This window comes from Carassius gibelio, chromosome A16, assembly GCF_023724105.1.
Source record: "Carassius gibelio isolate Cgi1373 ecotype wild population from Czech Republic chromosome A16, carGib1.2-hapl.c, whole genome shotgun sequence".
NCBI lineage: Eukaryota > Metazoa > Chordata > Actinopteri > Cypriniformes > Cyprinidae > Carassius > Carassius gibelio.
The window spans coordinates 1,527,808-1,542,548 of NC_068386.1; the positions used below are offsets into that span (position 1 = coordinate 1,527,808).

The window sequence follows — 14,741 nt, forward strand, 5'->3', positions numbered from 1 at the left end:
GGATAAAATGTCAGGACACCGGCACATGCTGCAGTTCAGTATCATCAGCTGCTCTACTCGTGTTCATGTTCTGTTTACTACAAACTCAGTTTGTGAATCTGTCATCATTAACTATAAATACAGTACAGATATTTCAGAAATCATCCCTTATTCATATTAAACATGGAGTCTTTAGAGTCTTAATTATTTCCTGAAAACCCCTTTGGCCCATACATAATCTACAATATACAGATTAGAAACATGTAGCCCCTATCTTAAAAAAAAACCCGTATATATATATAGTTTTATCATACTTTCTGATGTTTAACAAAATACTTGAAAAATTACTCGCATGCGCAGTATCATCAGTTCATCTGTTCTCAAATCGGACGCCTCCGAAAGAAACGGTTTTCGGTTCAGTGTACTGGTGATCCGAAAACCGATGCAACCGACCACCAAAGACAGCAGCAGCAACCAACAGATGCTGCACAGCTCAGCATTGCAGGATTTGCAAGACCAGAACTGACCAAACAAGCAATGCAACTTTATGATGCAAGTTCTCCAAGACAACAAGAAATGTCATCATTAAGGATCTCCTCATTGGCTGCACTTTACCTCTGTCAAATGTGGGGGAGAGGCATTAAATAACTGAAATGTCATCTTTAACTGGAGGACAATATAGTGTGATACAATAATAAAATAGGTTTATTTGTATTTTCATGCATTTGTAATACAATAAAACCTTTGAAACCTTTTTTGATAGGAAACTAGTTCTGTTGACATAAAATAAAAATGTTCAATGGCAATGAGTAGATGTAACAGTGGTATTTTTTTATTACATTTTTATATTGCCATTGGTTTAATGTGTTGAAAGGTTAAAATATTAATAGAATGTAAAAATGTACAATACCAATTTATAATCTTTTTTAATTTAATTACTTTCTGGACTCGGGCGGACTCGACTCGGACTCGGCCTTTAAGAACTCGGACTTGAGTCCAACTCGACCCCTTTTGGACTCGGACTCGATGTTTGTGGACTTGGTCTTGACTCGTACTCGACAAAGGTGGACTCGGACCCAACTCTACTAATGCTTTACGTTACTTCTGAGTTACGTGACTTTTTATGGAAAGTAATGCGTTACGTTACTTTCGCATAACTTTTTATGGAAGTAATGCTTTACGTTACTTCCGAGTTACTGGTGACTTTTTATTGAAAGTAATGCATTACGTTACTTTCGCATTACTTTTTATGGAACTAATGCTTTACGTTACTTCCGAGTTACGTGACTTTTTATGGAAAGTAATGCGTTACGTTACTTTCGCATAACTTTTTATGGAAGTAATGCTTTACGTTACTTCCGAGTTACTTGTGACTTTTTATGGAAAGTAATGCGTTGCGTTACTTTCGCATTACTTTTTAAATGAAGTTGAGGGAAAAGTAACTTCACGTCTGTACAGCAGAACACAAGAAGTTGTTTTAACACAAACAATGAGACAAAATTTTACACAAGTTTACCTAAAGTCATTTTTGCTTATTAGTAAGGTTGAACTGGTTGAATGTTGTAAATACTATCTATCCTCCACCTGATAAGAACATCACTAAACATGAATTACAATTAATTTAGCATAATGCTTATTTAAACACTTTTTTTGGAGATTTGTAACCTTTAATAAAAAATTTTTAAAAATCCCTAAAAATATTAATTGTATTTAAATTCTCATCAATTATTTTATTTTCACTCAATTGTGTGCATTCAGCTAATATAGTACACAGCTAATGGCTCTAACTTTTTTTGGGCGGGAAAACCCAACTTTGCTTCCTCAATATGCTTCCTCAGATTTGGTGGTGAACTTTTGATGCCAGACATTTACCTGATGAAAGTCATAATTGAAGTAGAAATGGGTTTGATGCATGAAAACAATGATCATTAGTTCTCATAATTAATGTGCCATAAACCATATTTAATGCGCATAAGATAAAATAAATATATAATGTACTTTTCAAGATGAATTAAAATTGTAAGGAGTAAAAAGTACTGTTTTTTTAAGAAATGTAATCAAAATGTAGATCCTTCTCTCAGTATTTCCTGACTATGATTCCTAAAAGAAGCCTGTCTGAATATTAACACACGAGCGCTGAATGACCATGTGGACTGTGCAGTTTGCTTTCAAAAGAATCACCTTGGGGTTGCATAATGATATTTGAAACAGGCTTCGATCTCTTTGTTATAAAACATCAGCAGATAAAACACCCATCCATCCATTATACAGGCATAAAAATTAATTGTTCACTGTCTATTTGATCAATGTTTGCTGCACAGTTGCATGCTCAGTTTAGTTAAAAACGAAAAGAAGAGAGTGGAAAAGGTTTAATTTGCACTTTATTCTGTAAGATAAATCAGAGGAAAAACAAACCACGGATCAAATCAACTCATGCTTTCAAGACACTGAGCCTCAGGACATTGCCTTCTAAAGCACCATTAAAGAAACAATTCACCGCCAAAATTAAAACTTGCTGAAATGCGTTAACCCTCAGTCCATCAAAGTTTGTTTCATCTTCTCAACAGGAGATGTACTTGTGGATTATTGTGATGTTTTTATCAGACTCTCTTTCTGACGGCACCCATTCACTGCAGAGCAAGCGATGCAATGCTACATTTCTCCAGATCTGATGAAGAAACAAACTTGGATGGACTGAGGGTGAACACATTTTACACACACACTCCAAAATGAACACGTGTTACCTAAACAAGGCCTTCGTTGACTTTAATAAAAACGATTCACCCGGCTTCAATCTCAATCCCTTACATCTGCACGGCATCTGCTCGAGGCTTTTCACCGCGTTTATACACACTGACCGTCACGAGGACCGTCTGCGATCCGTGTTTATTGCGCACGAAGATGCTGTAGTTGCCCGAGTCCTCCATAGTCACGTGGTTTATAGTGAGAGTGGAGGATTTGTTCTCGTTTCTAATGTTATACTGGCCGGTGGACGTGACTTCTCTGTCGTTCTTCAGCCAAAACATTTCCGGTGCTGGATCGCCCTCGGCAAAACACGTCAGACACAGAGACTGAAGAGAAAGAGCACAGTCGAGTGATGTGAGATGAATAGCGTCTGTGAGGACACAGCAGTGATGGATGGATGGATGAATGGATGGATTGATGGATGTACCTTGTTCTCCATTATGGCTACCACATCTGGAAGACCCTTGGTGACCCGTGCTCGATCTGTCAGATGAATGCTTATTATAAAGTGTGTCGTCTGCATGAAGGAATTGCTTACTTAAAACACAATTAGAGGAGGGACGAACAAATACTTACTTTTCTCAGCAAACTCCACTTGCCTGAGAATGAGTAAAAAAATAGTTATAGAGAGAATGAGTTTAGAAAATGTAAAATGAACACCACTAAAATGTATTTAGTGTAACGCTCTGACCTTTAAGCATTATGTCTTTTTCTGTATATTTATTTATTTGACAAACACCCATAAATTATATATATATATTTTTTAAATATAATAATTTGACATTTAACTATATATATATATATATATATATATATATGTCAAATTATTATATTTAATTAAAAAAAATATTATATTTAACATTTTTGCAAATTATTATATTTAATATTTTATTTAATTAAAACAAATTAAATATTACATTTAACATTATTGCAAATTATATTTAATATTTTATTTAATTAAAAAATAATATTAAATATAATAATTTGCAATAATGTTAAATATAATATTTAATTATTTTTTAATTAAATAAAATATTATATTCAACATTATTGCAAATTATTATATTTAATATTTTATTTAATTAAAAAAATTAAATTTAACATTATTGCAAATTATTATTTAATATTTTATTTAATTAAAAAAATAATATTAAATATAATAACTTGCAATAATGTTAAATATAACATTTTATTTAATTAAAAAATAATTAAATATTATATTTAACATTATTGCAAATTATTATATTAATATATATATATATATATATATATATATATACATTAAATATAATTGCATACATTTTTATATAATAATTTATTTTATTTTATACAATTATATATACCATATATAATTTGCTGCTTATATTACAAATAATTTTAATTAATTAAAAAAACATACTGTGCAATATCATTTAATAAAAAAAAAATCTGTAAACAATTACAACACTATATATAATATTTTCTATGTGTATAATATAAAGAATATGAATATTCCATATATTAGATTATATTATATATTAGGGATAATTGGATCTATATCTATCACACGGTTCACAGACTCTTCTGTAAAGCTTGTCTTAATTAGCGTCACTACCCAAAGAGGGCGGAGCTTAGTGAAGGGTCAAAGGTCAAGTGCAGTTGGCTTACTTCAGTCTCTGGTGTTCCAGCAAAGCGTCTGCGAAGGCTGCAGAGAAGAAAGAGACGTGTTAGTGTTGAGGTGCGCTCGAGTGGCATGTTTTGTGCCGCTCTACCTTGTCCAGACAGATCCAGAGAGCGCTTGTGTGTTTCCTGGCCGTCGAACATCTCCAGGGTGTACTTCCCTTTATCGGCTTCAGTCGGTCCCAGTATCTCAATCCAAACCTTCTGCATGCTGCTGCCCGGCTTCGTCCGCTCCTGCAGGTCGATCCTCTTGTCTCTGTCACAGCCAGAAAATAAAACATAACACAATGTGACTGTAAATCAAAAACATAAAGAAAATAACTGAACCACTTCATTTTTGATTAGTAAAAGCAATTAGTAATTATTTTACATTTGTTTTTCATTTTTATTTATTCTGTTTTCTTTTTAATTTTAGATAACAAAGAAGTCTATAGTTTTATAAATTATTTCAATTTTAATTTTATTACATCATGCTCAACTGAATTAAAATGAAAATGTTGCCTTGGAAACTATCTAAAAATATATATATTTTTTAAGATAAGTACATATATATATACACATTCATGTTTATTTTATTTCAAGAAATAGTTTTAGTTTCAGTTAACTCTGAACTGAACAAACAGACAGTTTCACATTTACACTTTCAATTCTTTTCATGTTTCATTTAACTTTAAATAAAAAAAACTGTGTGCTACAATTTTAGTAGAGAAATAGATAACATTAGTTAATTGTTACATTTTTTTGTGCAACGCATAAATTTATATAAATAATATATATTTAAATATAAAGAAAAAGAATAATAAATATAAAAAAATAATAATTTGTTAATGAAAAATATATAATATATTTATTAAATAATAAACACGAACACAAAAGCAGTCTTAAGTCTCTGGGGTATATTTGTAGCAATAACCAAAAATACATTGTATTATTGTATTTTATATATATATATATATATATATATATATATATATATATATATATATTTTTTTTTTTTTTTTTTAATTTCCTACCGTAAATATATAAAAACTTAATTTTTGATTAGTAATATGCATTGCTAAGAATTCATCTGAACAACTTTAAAGATGATTTTCTCAATATTTAGACTTTTTTGCACCCTCAGATTCCAGATTTTCAAATAGTTGTATCTCAGCCAATTATTGTCTGATCCTAATAAACCATACATCAATGGAAAAATTATTTGTTCAGCTTAAACTGCCCCTTATGTTTTGTGGTTCAAGGTCACACATATATATAGGTATGAATCATATTTGTGGTGTCCGAGTTCTGGAAGCTCACCTGAAGTGCCAGCTGGTGTTCATGCAGCTCAGGTAGTATTTGAGAGAGCAGTAGAGCTTGAAGCCCTGCGCAGTGCACTGGATGCCCACTGGACCAGCAGAGAGCGCTGTGGAGCACAAGCACACGTCACTGAACATGACGTCACGTGACCCGAGACTCAGAGCGTCAGAAGAGTCGGGACTCAAACCTACCGCACTGTTTATTGAGCTGCTGCAGCAGACGCTCAAACTCTGAGAGAAACAACAACATCATCACGTTAGAGGGATATTAAACCCCTCCATACAGAAAGATTATTCCAGATTAGAAAAGTTGCTTCAAAGAAATATTAATAACAGTGATTTTACTACAGATATGGAGTTAACCTAAAACTCCTTAACCGTGGTAAAATCACTGTAATCATTGAAAAAAAAAAAGTCATAATAAATTAAAGCACTCTTAAAAATTTCAACATGTTTACATTCGATCTTAAAAGAAGCAAAATTGTGAACAAAAATCACTTAACTGTTGTAAAATCACTGCAATCACTTAGACATAAAAAAATAAAGATAAATAAAGATAAATGTTCAGTAATTTTACGACTACTAAAAAAGAAAAAAATAATCAAAATGCAGAAAAGAATATAGTAGTTATAATATATAGTGAAATACATAGTGAAATATTAAAATATAAATATTTAGTTTTTTTTTTTAGTGTAAATATAAATGATATATTTACATATTATAGAAGTCATATTATTCTTCTTTTTTTTTTTTTCTGCAACCCGCCAAAATAAAAGCTGGGTGAAAACATAAATATTAGCAGTGCATTTTTAATTGTTTAATATAACTGTATTTTTATGTAATACTTTTATTTTATATGTATATATATATATATATATATATGTATATATATATATATATATATATATATGTATATATATATATATATATATATTATTGCCATAGACACCAGTAAAGTCATTAGTGTTGAGTAAATGTACTACAACTAATTTAAAATGACATTGCAAAAAGTGTATATGCTTATAATATATGGCAATAACTTGAAAATAATTTCATTTAAAGTTAATATCATATTTAGTTAATATTAGTATTTTTCGGACTATAAGTCGCACCTAAGTATAAGTCGCATCAGTCCAAAAATACGTCATGATGAGGAAAAAAACACATAGAAGTCGCACTGGACTATAAATCGCATTTATTTAGAACCGAGAACCAAGAGAAAACATTACCGTTTACAGCCACGAGAGGGCGCTCTATGTCTTCAGTGTAGACTACAGGAGAACTGAGCAGTATAGAGCGCCCTCTGGCGGCTGGAGACGGTAATGTTTTCTCTCGGTTCATGTCAAATTAATTTTGATAAATAAGTCGCACCTGACTATAAGTCGCAGGACCAGCCAAACTATGAAAAAAAAGTGTGACTTATAGTCCAGAAAATACGGTACGTGTGTGTGTGTGTGTGTGTTTCTTGAATTCTGCAAGTTTAGTTTTTGCAGCTATGATCTTTTATTTTAGTCCCTAATCTCTATTTCTATCATTATGTACATCACTGGTATGGCAGTAATAATGAGTGATGTCCTGACCATCATCGATCAGCTCCAGGACGCTCTGGTCTTCTCCTCTGCTGTCGGACACTACAGCTCTGTACACACCCAGCTCCTTCCTCGTCACCTGAGCCATCATCACAAACAACACGGTCAGTGCATTTCAGGACTGATCCCAGTTCAGTACGACGGAGGATCTATCCACAGCATTTGAGCAGAATACAGAAAACCATCTGAACTAGTCCCTGTTTTTATTTGAGTAAAAGCAGAAATGTTGAAGTCAAAGCCATTCCAAGAAAAAGAGTTTTTATAAAAAAAAATGTTTTTTTATAACTTTATAGAATTATTGCAGATATTTCTAAATGTACTGCATGCATCTGGTGTCGTTGCATATAATAAAATATTTAACACTAGTCTCATTTCAGGGTTATTATTATTATTGTTTAAAAAATATTTAAATTCAATATGCTATCGATAATTTTTTTTTAACTTACAGTTTAGCATAACGATCCTGATACAGATCAATACTGATTATTTCTTAAATGGTTATGTGATTTTTCAACCAAAATTAAATTATTAGATGAACTGAAAACATGTAAAGAATCCCATGTTTTGCATTAATATAATTTTAATATTGATATTAAAGGTATTTAGATCGATCCTAAAAAGCTTGTGAGCATATTTTTAACTATCGATAACTAAAATTAAATGTATAAAAAAAGTTATCATTACTTAAACATTATTTAAAATTAACATTACCTGAAATAAAAAATAAAATAAATGTAAATATAAAATTAATATTTTTTTTAGTAACAATATATTTTTTAAAAATATTAAAATATATATATTTATATATTTAAAAAAATATATTGAATACATTTTTACCAAACAAGTAACTTTTGAGTATGGATATACATCGCTAGTATCATTAACAAAAAGTAAAACCATAAAAACATTTCCATTTCATCAAATAAATAAACATTAACTAATATATAATATAAAACATTAAACTTCTTTTATTTCATCTAGTTGCCAAGCTAACATTTTTAAACTACTTAAATAACTAAACTAAAAACTACATATTCAAAAAAACTACATTTTTACCAAAACTAAAATGAAAACAGAAAATATAAAAATAAAAACAGATTCAAAATATATAGTATATATTATATATAAATATATAAAAATATATCAAATATATAAAACTATATATAATCAATGATACTAACCTAATATTGTCTCAATATTAACATGTATACTGACTTTCGTGATGAAGCCTGCCTCTGGTCTCAGAGTCTCAGATGGATCTGAGGGTCGTGTTTCGTATGTATCTGTGAATGTGAGGTGTGTACCTGCGGGACGGTGAAGGTGCTGACCCCCGTGGGCTCGTACACCGCATGAAGAAGCTCCACTCCATCCTTAAACCACTTCACACGCGTCTCTTTGCTCACGTTAGTGACCTGCAGCCGAAGACACACGGGTTTCATCGAGCTCAAACAGCGAGGCATTGTGTCATGAAGGAATAAACACCTTTACCTTGCACTTCAGAATCATTTCACAATCTGAAGTCACTGTCCACGACAAAAACTCCAAGAAATGGGGACCTTGCAAAGCAAAAAGAGAGACACATGGAGTGATTTTATATGCTGTTCTCCGAATTAATGCATCTCGATCTGTCTGTGGACTCACCCAACTTTCTCTTCCAGTTGTGTCTGTTGGCCTGAGATTTGGCCAGCGTGTCTCGAAACTCTGACAAACAGCGAAACAACAGAAGAATAAAACAGATTCAGTCTGGAGAAATAGTCAGCATCATCTTTTGGCTCGTTGCTACATAAACTTTGACTTTTGCTGCATCGTTAAATGCCTGTTTGAAATATGAAATCAGACTTTATTATAAAATGTCAAATGAAATCTTATAAAATACAATAAATTGAAACCACCAATAAAAAATAAAAATAAAGTGCAAAAAAAATAAAATAAATTATATACTTGTATATCATACTGAAATATTAATTTAATTTCTTATGCATACATCTATATATAATTAAAATTTGCATGCATCATAAAGATGAGACATCATTAAATGAGTGGTTGAAAAATGAAAACTGACTTAAATGCACTTAAACTTTATTTATTTATTTATTCAATTTTTTTTATTTTTTGGGAATGCAAAATAACACCTGCTTTGGTCCTGGTATCTAATAAAAGTATTTTCAGATCATGGTCTAAATTGTGAATTATCGAACTTTAAACATAAAATTTAATTTTATTACATTTTTATTAATAGAAATTTTTTCAGAAAAATTACATTTTTCCTAAATTGTAAAATGTCTGACGTGGGGACTGACAATTATTTATCATAAACAAACTTAGAAATCATGCATAAAAATGAATATGTTTTTAGGAAAAAACTGTGTAAACTAGAACTTTCTTAATTGAGAAAAATCTTTACATTTTTATTATTTATTTTATATAATCTTCTAAGAAAATTAATTAAATAAATGCATAAAATAAATAATAAATAAATAAATACATTTTTCATATTATTAAGAGAAATCTGGGTCTCCTAAATAAATAAATAAATTCTAGCAAAAATTTTATACCAGCCCTAAAATTCCTAAAAACCAAGGAAAAACAAGTAACGAGACAGAATAAAATTCTCTTAAAAATAGTAAATAGTTAAAAACAGTCTCTTAAAAAGTTTCTTAAAAAATAAATAGTTTAAAGTCATTCATATATATATATATATATATATATATATATATATATATATATATATATATATATATATATATATATATATATATATATATATATATATATCAAATCAATATATAACTTGATTTATATATATGTAACCAATCAGTAAAATTCAGTCAAATCTGTAAAATATTATTACAATTTAAAATAAAATAAATAGTTAATAAAATAAAGTTTTCTATGTGGATATATTGTAAAACACAATTTATTTCTGTGTATTTTCAGCATCATTACTCCTCTCTTCAGTGTCACATGATCTTCAGAAATCATTCTAACATACTCATTTACAGCTCAAGAAACATTTCAGATTATTATCAATGTTGAAAACAGCTGAATATTTCTACTGCTTTCAGATGTACACTATATTTGCATCGTTTATTATTCGTCTCATATCAAACAGCATTAGCCCTGAGGAGCAGCTCTGTAGTCTCATGTTATAATGTGAGATTATAAACCTACTCTTATCCACAAACACCAGAGTGAACTGGTTCTTGGCCCGGCCGTCTTTGAGCTGTGCGGTGTACGAGCCCTCGTCGTCTCCTGAAATCTGATCAAACAGGATCTCCACCAGACCCTGTGCCTTGTCAAAGTTAATCTTACGAGTCTGCAGGACACACACATCCACACGGCTCTTTAGAAATCAGTGAGCAAGCGAATTAAAGCAATATGCACATGCTATTATTATCTGAGCAGACGGTTACCGGTGTGCTGGAGATCTCTGCGTCGTTGAGGATGAGCCGAAGCTCTGCGGCGCTGCTGAGAGCCTCGGTCTGAAGCCACAGACGGACACTTCCCTGCTCGGACACATCCACCTGCCAGCCTTCAGACTTCAGAGCGATCACTGCACGAGATGCACAAGAGTCAAGGCACCTCTGATTCTATAGCGCTGTAGTATATAATGCTGATTGAGTCAGAGCAGCTTTATAGTGTTAAACAGGAAAATAGTGTCAGTAATGCAAGAAGACAAAGTTCTCAAAACATTAACAAAATGTTCAAAACTAAAATTCTAGTTTTGAGCAACATTAAGGTGAGTAGATGATGACAGAATATAGAAGATCTACAGAAGCTTATTTCAGACTTGGGAAAGAACTGAACAAAAAAGAGAACCGTGACTTTCTCTCTTGAAATTATGAGAAAAACTGTAGAATTGCGAGATAATAAGTCACATTTTTTTATTTGTATTCTTTTATTTCATGGCTGGAAACAAAAATGTTAGAAATTGGAATTGTGAGATATTCATACAGAATTATGAAAAAAAAACAAAAAAACAACTAAGATAAAAAAACTGATTTGCATAAACTAAGAATTCTGAGAAGAAATAATTAAACTTACAAGATTTAAACTCTAAATTCTGAGAAAGAAAAAAATCTATTCACAAGATGTAAACTAAAATAATCTGAGAAAAAATTTAAACTTACAAGATTTAAACTCAGAATTCTGAGGAAATAAAAAATTCAAGATTTAAACTCAGAATTCTAAAAAAAAATTAAATTTACAAGATTTAAACTCAGAATTCTGAGAAAATAAATTCAAGATTTAAACTCAGAATTCTGAGAAAAAAATATTAAAACTTACAAGATTTAAACTCAGAATTCTGAGAAAAAAATAGAATTTACAAGATTTAAACTCAGAATTCTGAGAAAAAAATAGAATTTACAAGATTTAAACTCAGAATTCTGAGAAAAAAATAGAATTTACAAGATTTAAACTCAGAATTCTGAGAAAAAAATACAATTTACAAGATTTAAACTCAGAATTCTAAATTTGTTTTTAAAATGTACAAGATTTAAACTCAGAATTCTGAGAAAAATATTAAAACTTACAAGATTTAAACTCAGAATTCTGAGAAAAAAATAGAATTTACAAGATTTAAACTCAGAATTCTGAGAAAAATATTAAAACTTACAAGATTTATACTCAGAATTCTGAGATGCAAACTCACAATGTCCTTTTTAATATTATTCTGTGGCAGAAATAAGCTATTTCTTTAAATACACTTCTGTTCAAAAGTGTAGGGGTCAGTAAGACTTTTTAATAAAATAATACAATTATACTTTTATTCATCAAGGATGCATTAAATTGATCAAAAGTGACAAAGACATTTATAATGTCACAAAGGATTTCGGTTTCAAATAAATGTTGTTCTTTTGAACTTTCCATTTAATCAAAGAATCCTGAAAAATAAATATTTTCACGGTTTCCATAAAAATATTCAGCAGCACAACTGTTTTCAACACTGATAATAATCAGAAATGTTTCATATTTTCATGATTTCTGAAGATCATGTGACACTGAAGACTGGAGGAATGATGCTGAAAATACAGCGGAGCATCACAGAAATAAATTACAGTTTACAATATATTCACACAGAAAACACTTATTATAAATTGTAATAATATTTCACAATTTTTACTGTATTTTTGATCAAATAAATGCAGCCTTGGTGAGCAGATGCGACTTCTTTCAGAAACATTAAAAAAAATCATCATGATTCCAAACTTCTGAACACCAGTGCATCTCAGATTCTCTGAGCAGTGTATTTGATTGACTTACGTGGGTTTCTCACATGCCAGCTGAGTTCTGTCAGCCTCTCCAGATCTGAGGAAGAAAACGGCACAATCACAAAGTCAATGTCTTGCAAAGACACATAATGCTGGCAGAACGATCCGACATCTTTGAAAATAAGATTTAAGATCTGTATTTGAGGTTATAGCAAGATGTTTGTCATGCAGTTTATAGCATCTCACACAAACAGTCCATGTTCTGTCACACTTTGTGCATGGTGAAAATACACAGATCTTGTACACGCAACACGGTTTAGGGCAAAGGAGCTCAGCAAAACATTAATCAGCAGCCGACTGATGATAAAAAACTGAGGTCGTCCTAAGAAAAGACAAGTTATGCATATGCATCAGTTAATGCTGATCGGATGCACAAGGTCTTGTGGCACTGTGCTCAGGTAATGCATCATTCAGAGAAAGAGATGAATGTCTTACCGTCTGCAGTGAAGGTGAAACTAGAGGAGACTTCAGGGTTTCCCCTCAGCTCCACCGTGTACAGGCCCAAATCATGCTCCGAGGCATCCGTGAAGGTCAGAACAGACCTGAGACGAACATTCGGATCAGATTTATAGAGCTTTTAAAGAAACAGTCACCCAAAACAAACTCATTTACTCAATGAATGTACTGCTACTGTGGAAACAAAAGGGTTAATTTTAAGGACTCCGTATTATTCTTTTAAGAAAGTTTAAGGTGCCTATTAACAATTTAAAAATAATATATAAGACAGAAAAGGTCAACAAATATATATATTTTTTTCATTAACTTGATTTATACTATTTTTTTATATTTTATATATATTTTATATATAAATCCCATTGAGAAATATTCTTCCAGATCCGGGACTAAGCACCTGTTGTTTTTGTTCTCCAGTCGGGCTCGTCCAGCTTCAATGGCTTTCCCGTAGTTCTTACTCCACTTGAAGACATCTTTATCAGTGCTGTCAGGAGCTTCAAAGCCCAGGAAGATGAAGCCGTCGTTATCGACTCCGATCTCAATCTCTTTGGTTCCTGGTGGCAAGCGCAGGATACAGTTAAAAGCGACTCGCTCTAAAATGAGCTTGAAATCATCATTACGAAGCTTTCCAGGCAGCAGACCTGCTTTAGTCTGTGCTTCCACCGGCTCCGAGGCCAGTGAAGACATGCCGACTCCAGCGGTGTTAACGGCAGACACACGGAGACGGTACGTCTGACCGGCCTTCAGACCTGAAACCTGATCAGATATCACCCAAAAACAGCTCACTCCTCTTTTCAAAGGCTTTGGTGCGACTGGATGCAAATGTAACTATTGTGAACTGAATCAAGATTCACACTCTCAAAAAAAGGTACAAAAGCTGTTACTGGGGCAGTACCTTTTTAAAAGATACACTTTTGTACCTTTTAGTTACCAATATGGAATGTTTAGTAACAAAGGTGTGTACCTCCCCAGTAACACATTTTGTACCTTTTTTTTTTTTCTCAGCGTGCACAGGTTTGTCCTGCACAGGATGATTTTGCTTCCAATTTTCACTATAAATATGCATTTATTTTATAAGAAAGAAAACACATTCAAGTGTTTATTTTGTATCTATCTGTGTTTGTAAACTTAAATTACAGAACATATCTTTAAAAGCCAATGAGTCCGAATCTGACACTCATTTGACACTTAACCAAGCTTTACAGTATTTTTTGTAAATAAAGATGTTAATAAAAGATTACTGTACATCTTTTTTTTTTTAGAAGAAAATATCATTTTAGTATTTCTACTTCAAAATTTCTCTAATGTGTAGCTTGTCATTTCTTTGTAATTAATTGTGAAATGTATTAGCATTTTTTTTTGTAAAGATTTTCTACACTAAGTTCTTTACATTCTATATACACCAAAATTGGCATTTTTACATATCACAGTTATAACGTTTTGATGAAATGTTTTATTAATCTGCTCCAAAATGACTTTTTAACAAACCCCTCTGTAAAAATCTTCAAAACATAGATAGGAATAAAACTATAAAGTTTTGGTTTAAGTGCTGCACTTGTCAAAATTGGTTAAAATGTGTGTGTGTGTGTGTGTATATATATATATATATATATACACACACACACACTGTATTTTTTCGGACTATAAGTCGCACCTGAGTATAAGTCGCATCAGTCCAAAAATACGTCATGATGAGGAAAAAAACATAAGTCGCACTGGACTATAAGTCGCATTTATTTAGAAAC

The 14,741-nt window shown here is 31.3% G+C and overlaps 1 protein-coding gene across 1 annotated transcript in view; it reads right to left on the reverse strand.

Moving 5' to 3' along the window:
* Positions 1-2,343: 2,343 nt before the first annotated feature.
* The window catches only part of myom3 (myomesin 3), a 59,991-nt gene continuing 47,593 nt past the window's right edge, over positions 2,344-14,741 (reverse strand). Inside the window, exons 22-38 of the mRNA XM_052617845.1 lie at positions 13,638-13,752; positions 13,394-13,550; positions 12,979-13,085; positions 12,536-12,580; positions 10,684-10,823; positions 10,442-10,586; positions 8,912-8,971; positions 8,759-8,826; positions 8,575-8,682; positions 7,262-7,349; positions 5,874-5,912; positions 5,683-5,788; positions 4,476-4,639; positions 4,372-4,408; positions 3,301-3,323; positions 3,152-3,207; positions 2,344-3,050 (exon numbers count right to left, since the gene is read on the reverse strand). Of these exons, the coding sequence (XP_052473805.1) occupies positions 2,784-3,050; positions 3,152-3,207; positions 3,301-3,323; positions 4,372-4,408; positions 4,476-4,639; positions 5,683-5,788; positions 5,874-5,912; positions 7,262-7,349; positions 8,575-8,682; positions 8,759-8,826; positions 8,912-8,971; positions 10,442-10,586; positions 10,684-10,823; positions 12,536-12,580; positions 12,979-13,085; positions 13,394-13,550; positions 13,638-13,752 (1,725 nt within the window). The 3' untranslated portion in view covers positions 2,344-2,783. The remainder of the gene's footprint in view (positions 3,051-3,151; positions 3,208-3,300; positions 3,324-4,371; positions 4,409-4,475; positions 4,640-5,682; positions 5,789-5,873; positions 5,913-7,261; positions 7,350-8,574; positions 8,683-8,758; positions 8,827-8,911; positions 8,972-10,441; positions 10,587-10,683; positions 10,824-12,535; positions 12,581-12,978; positions 13,086-13,393; positions 13,551-13,637; positions 13,753-14,741) is intronic.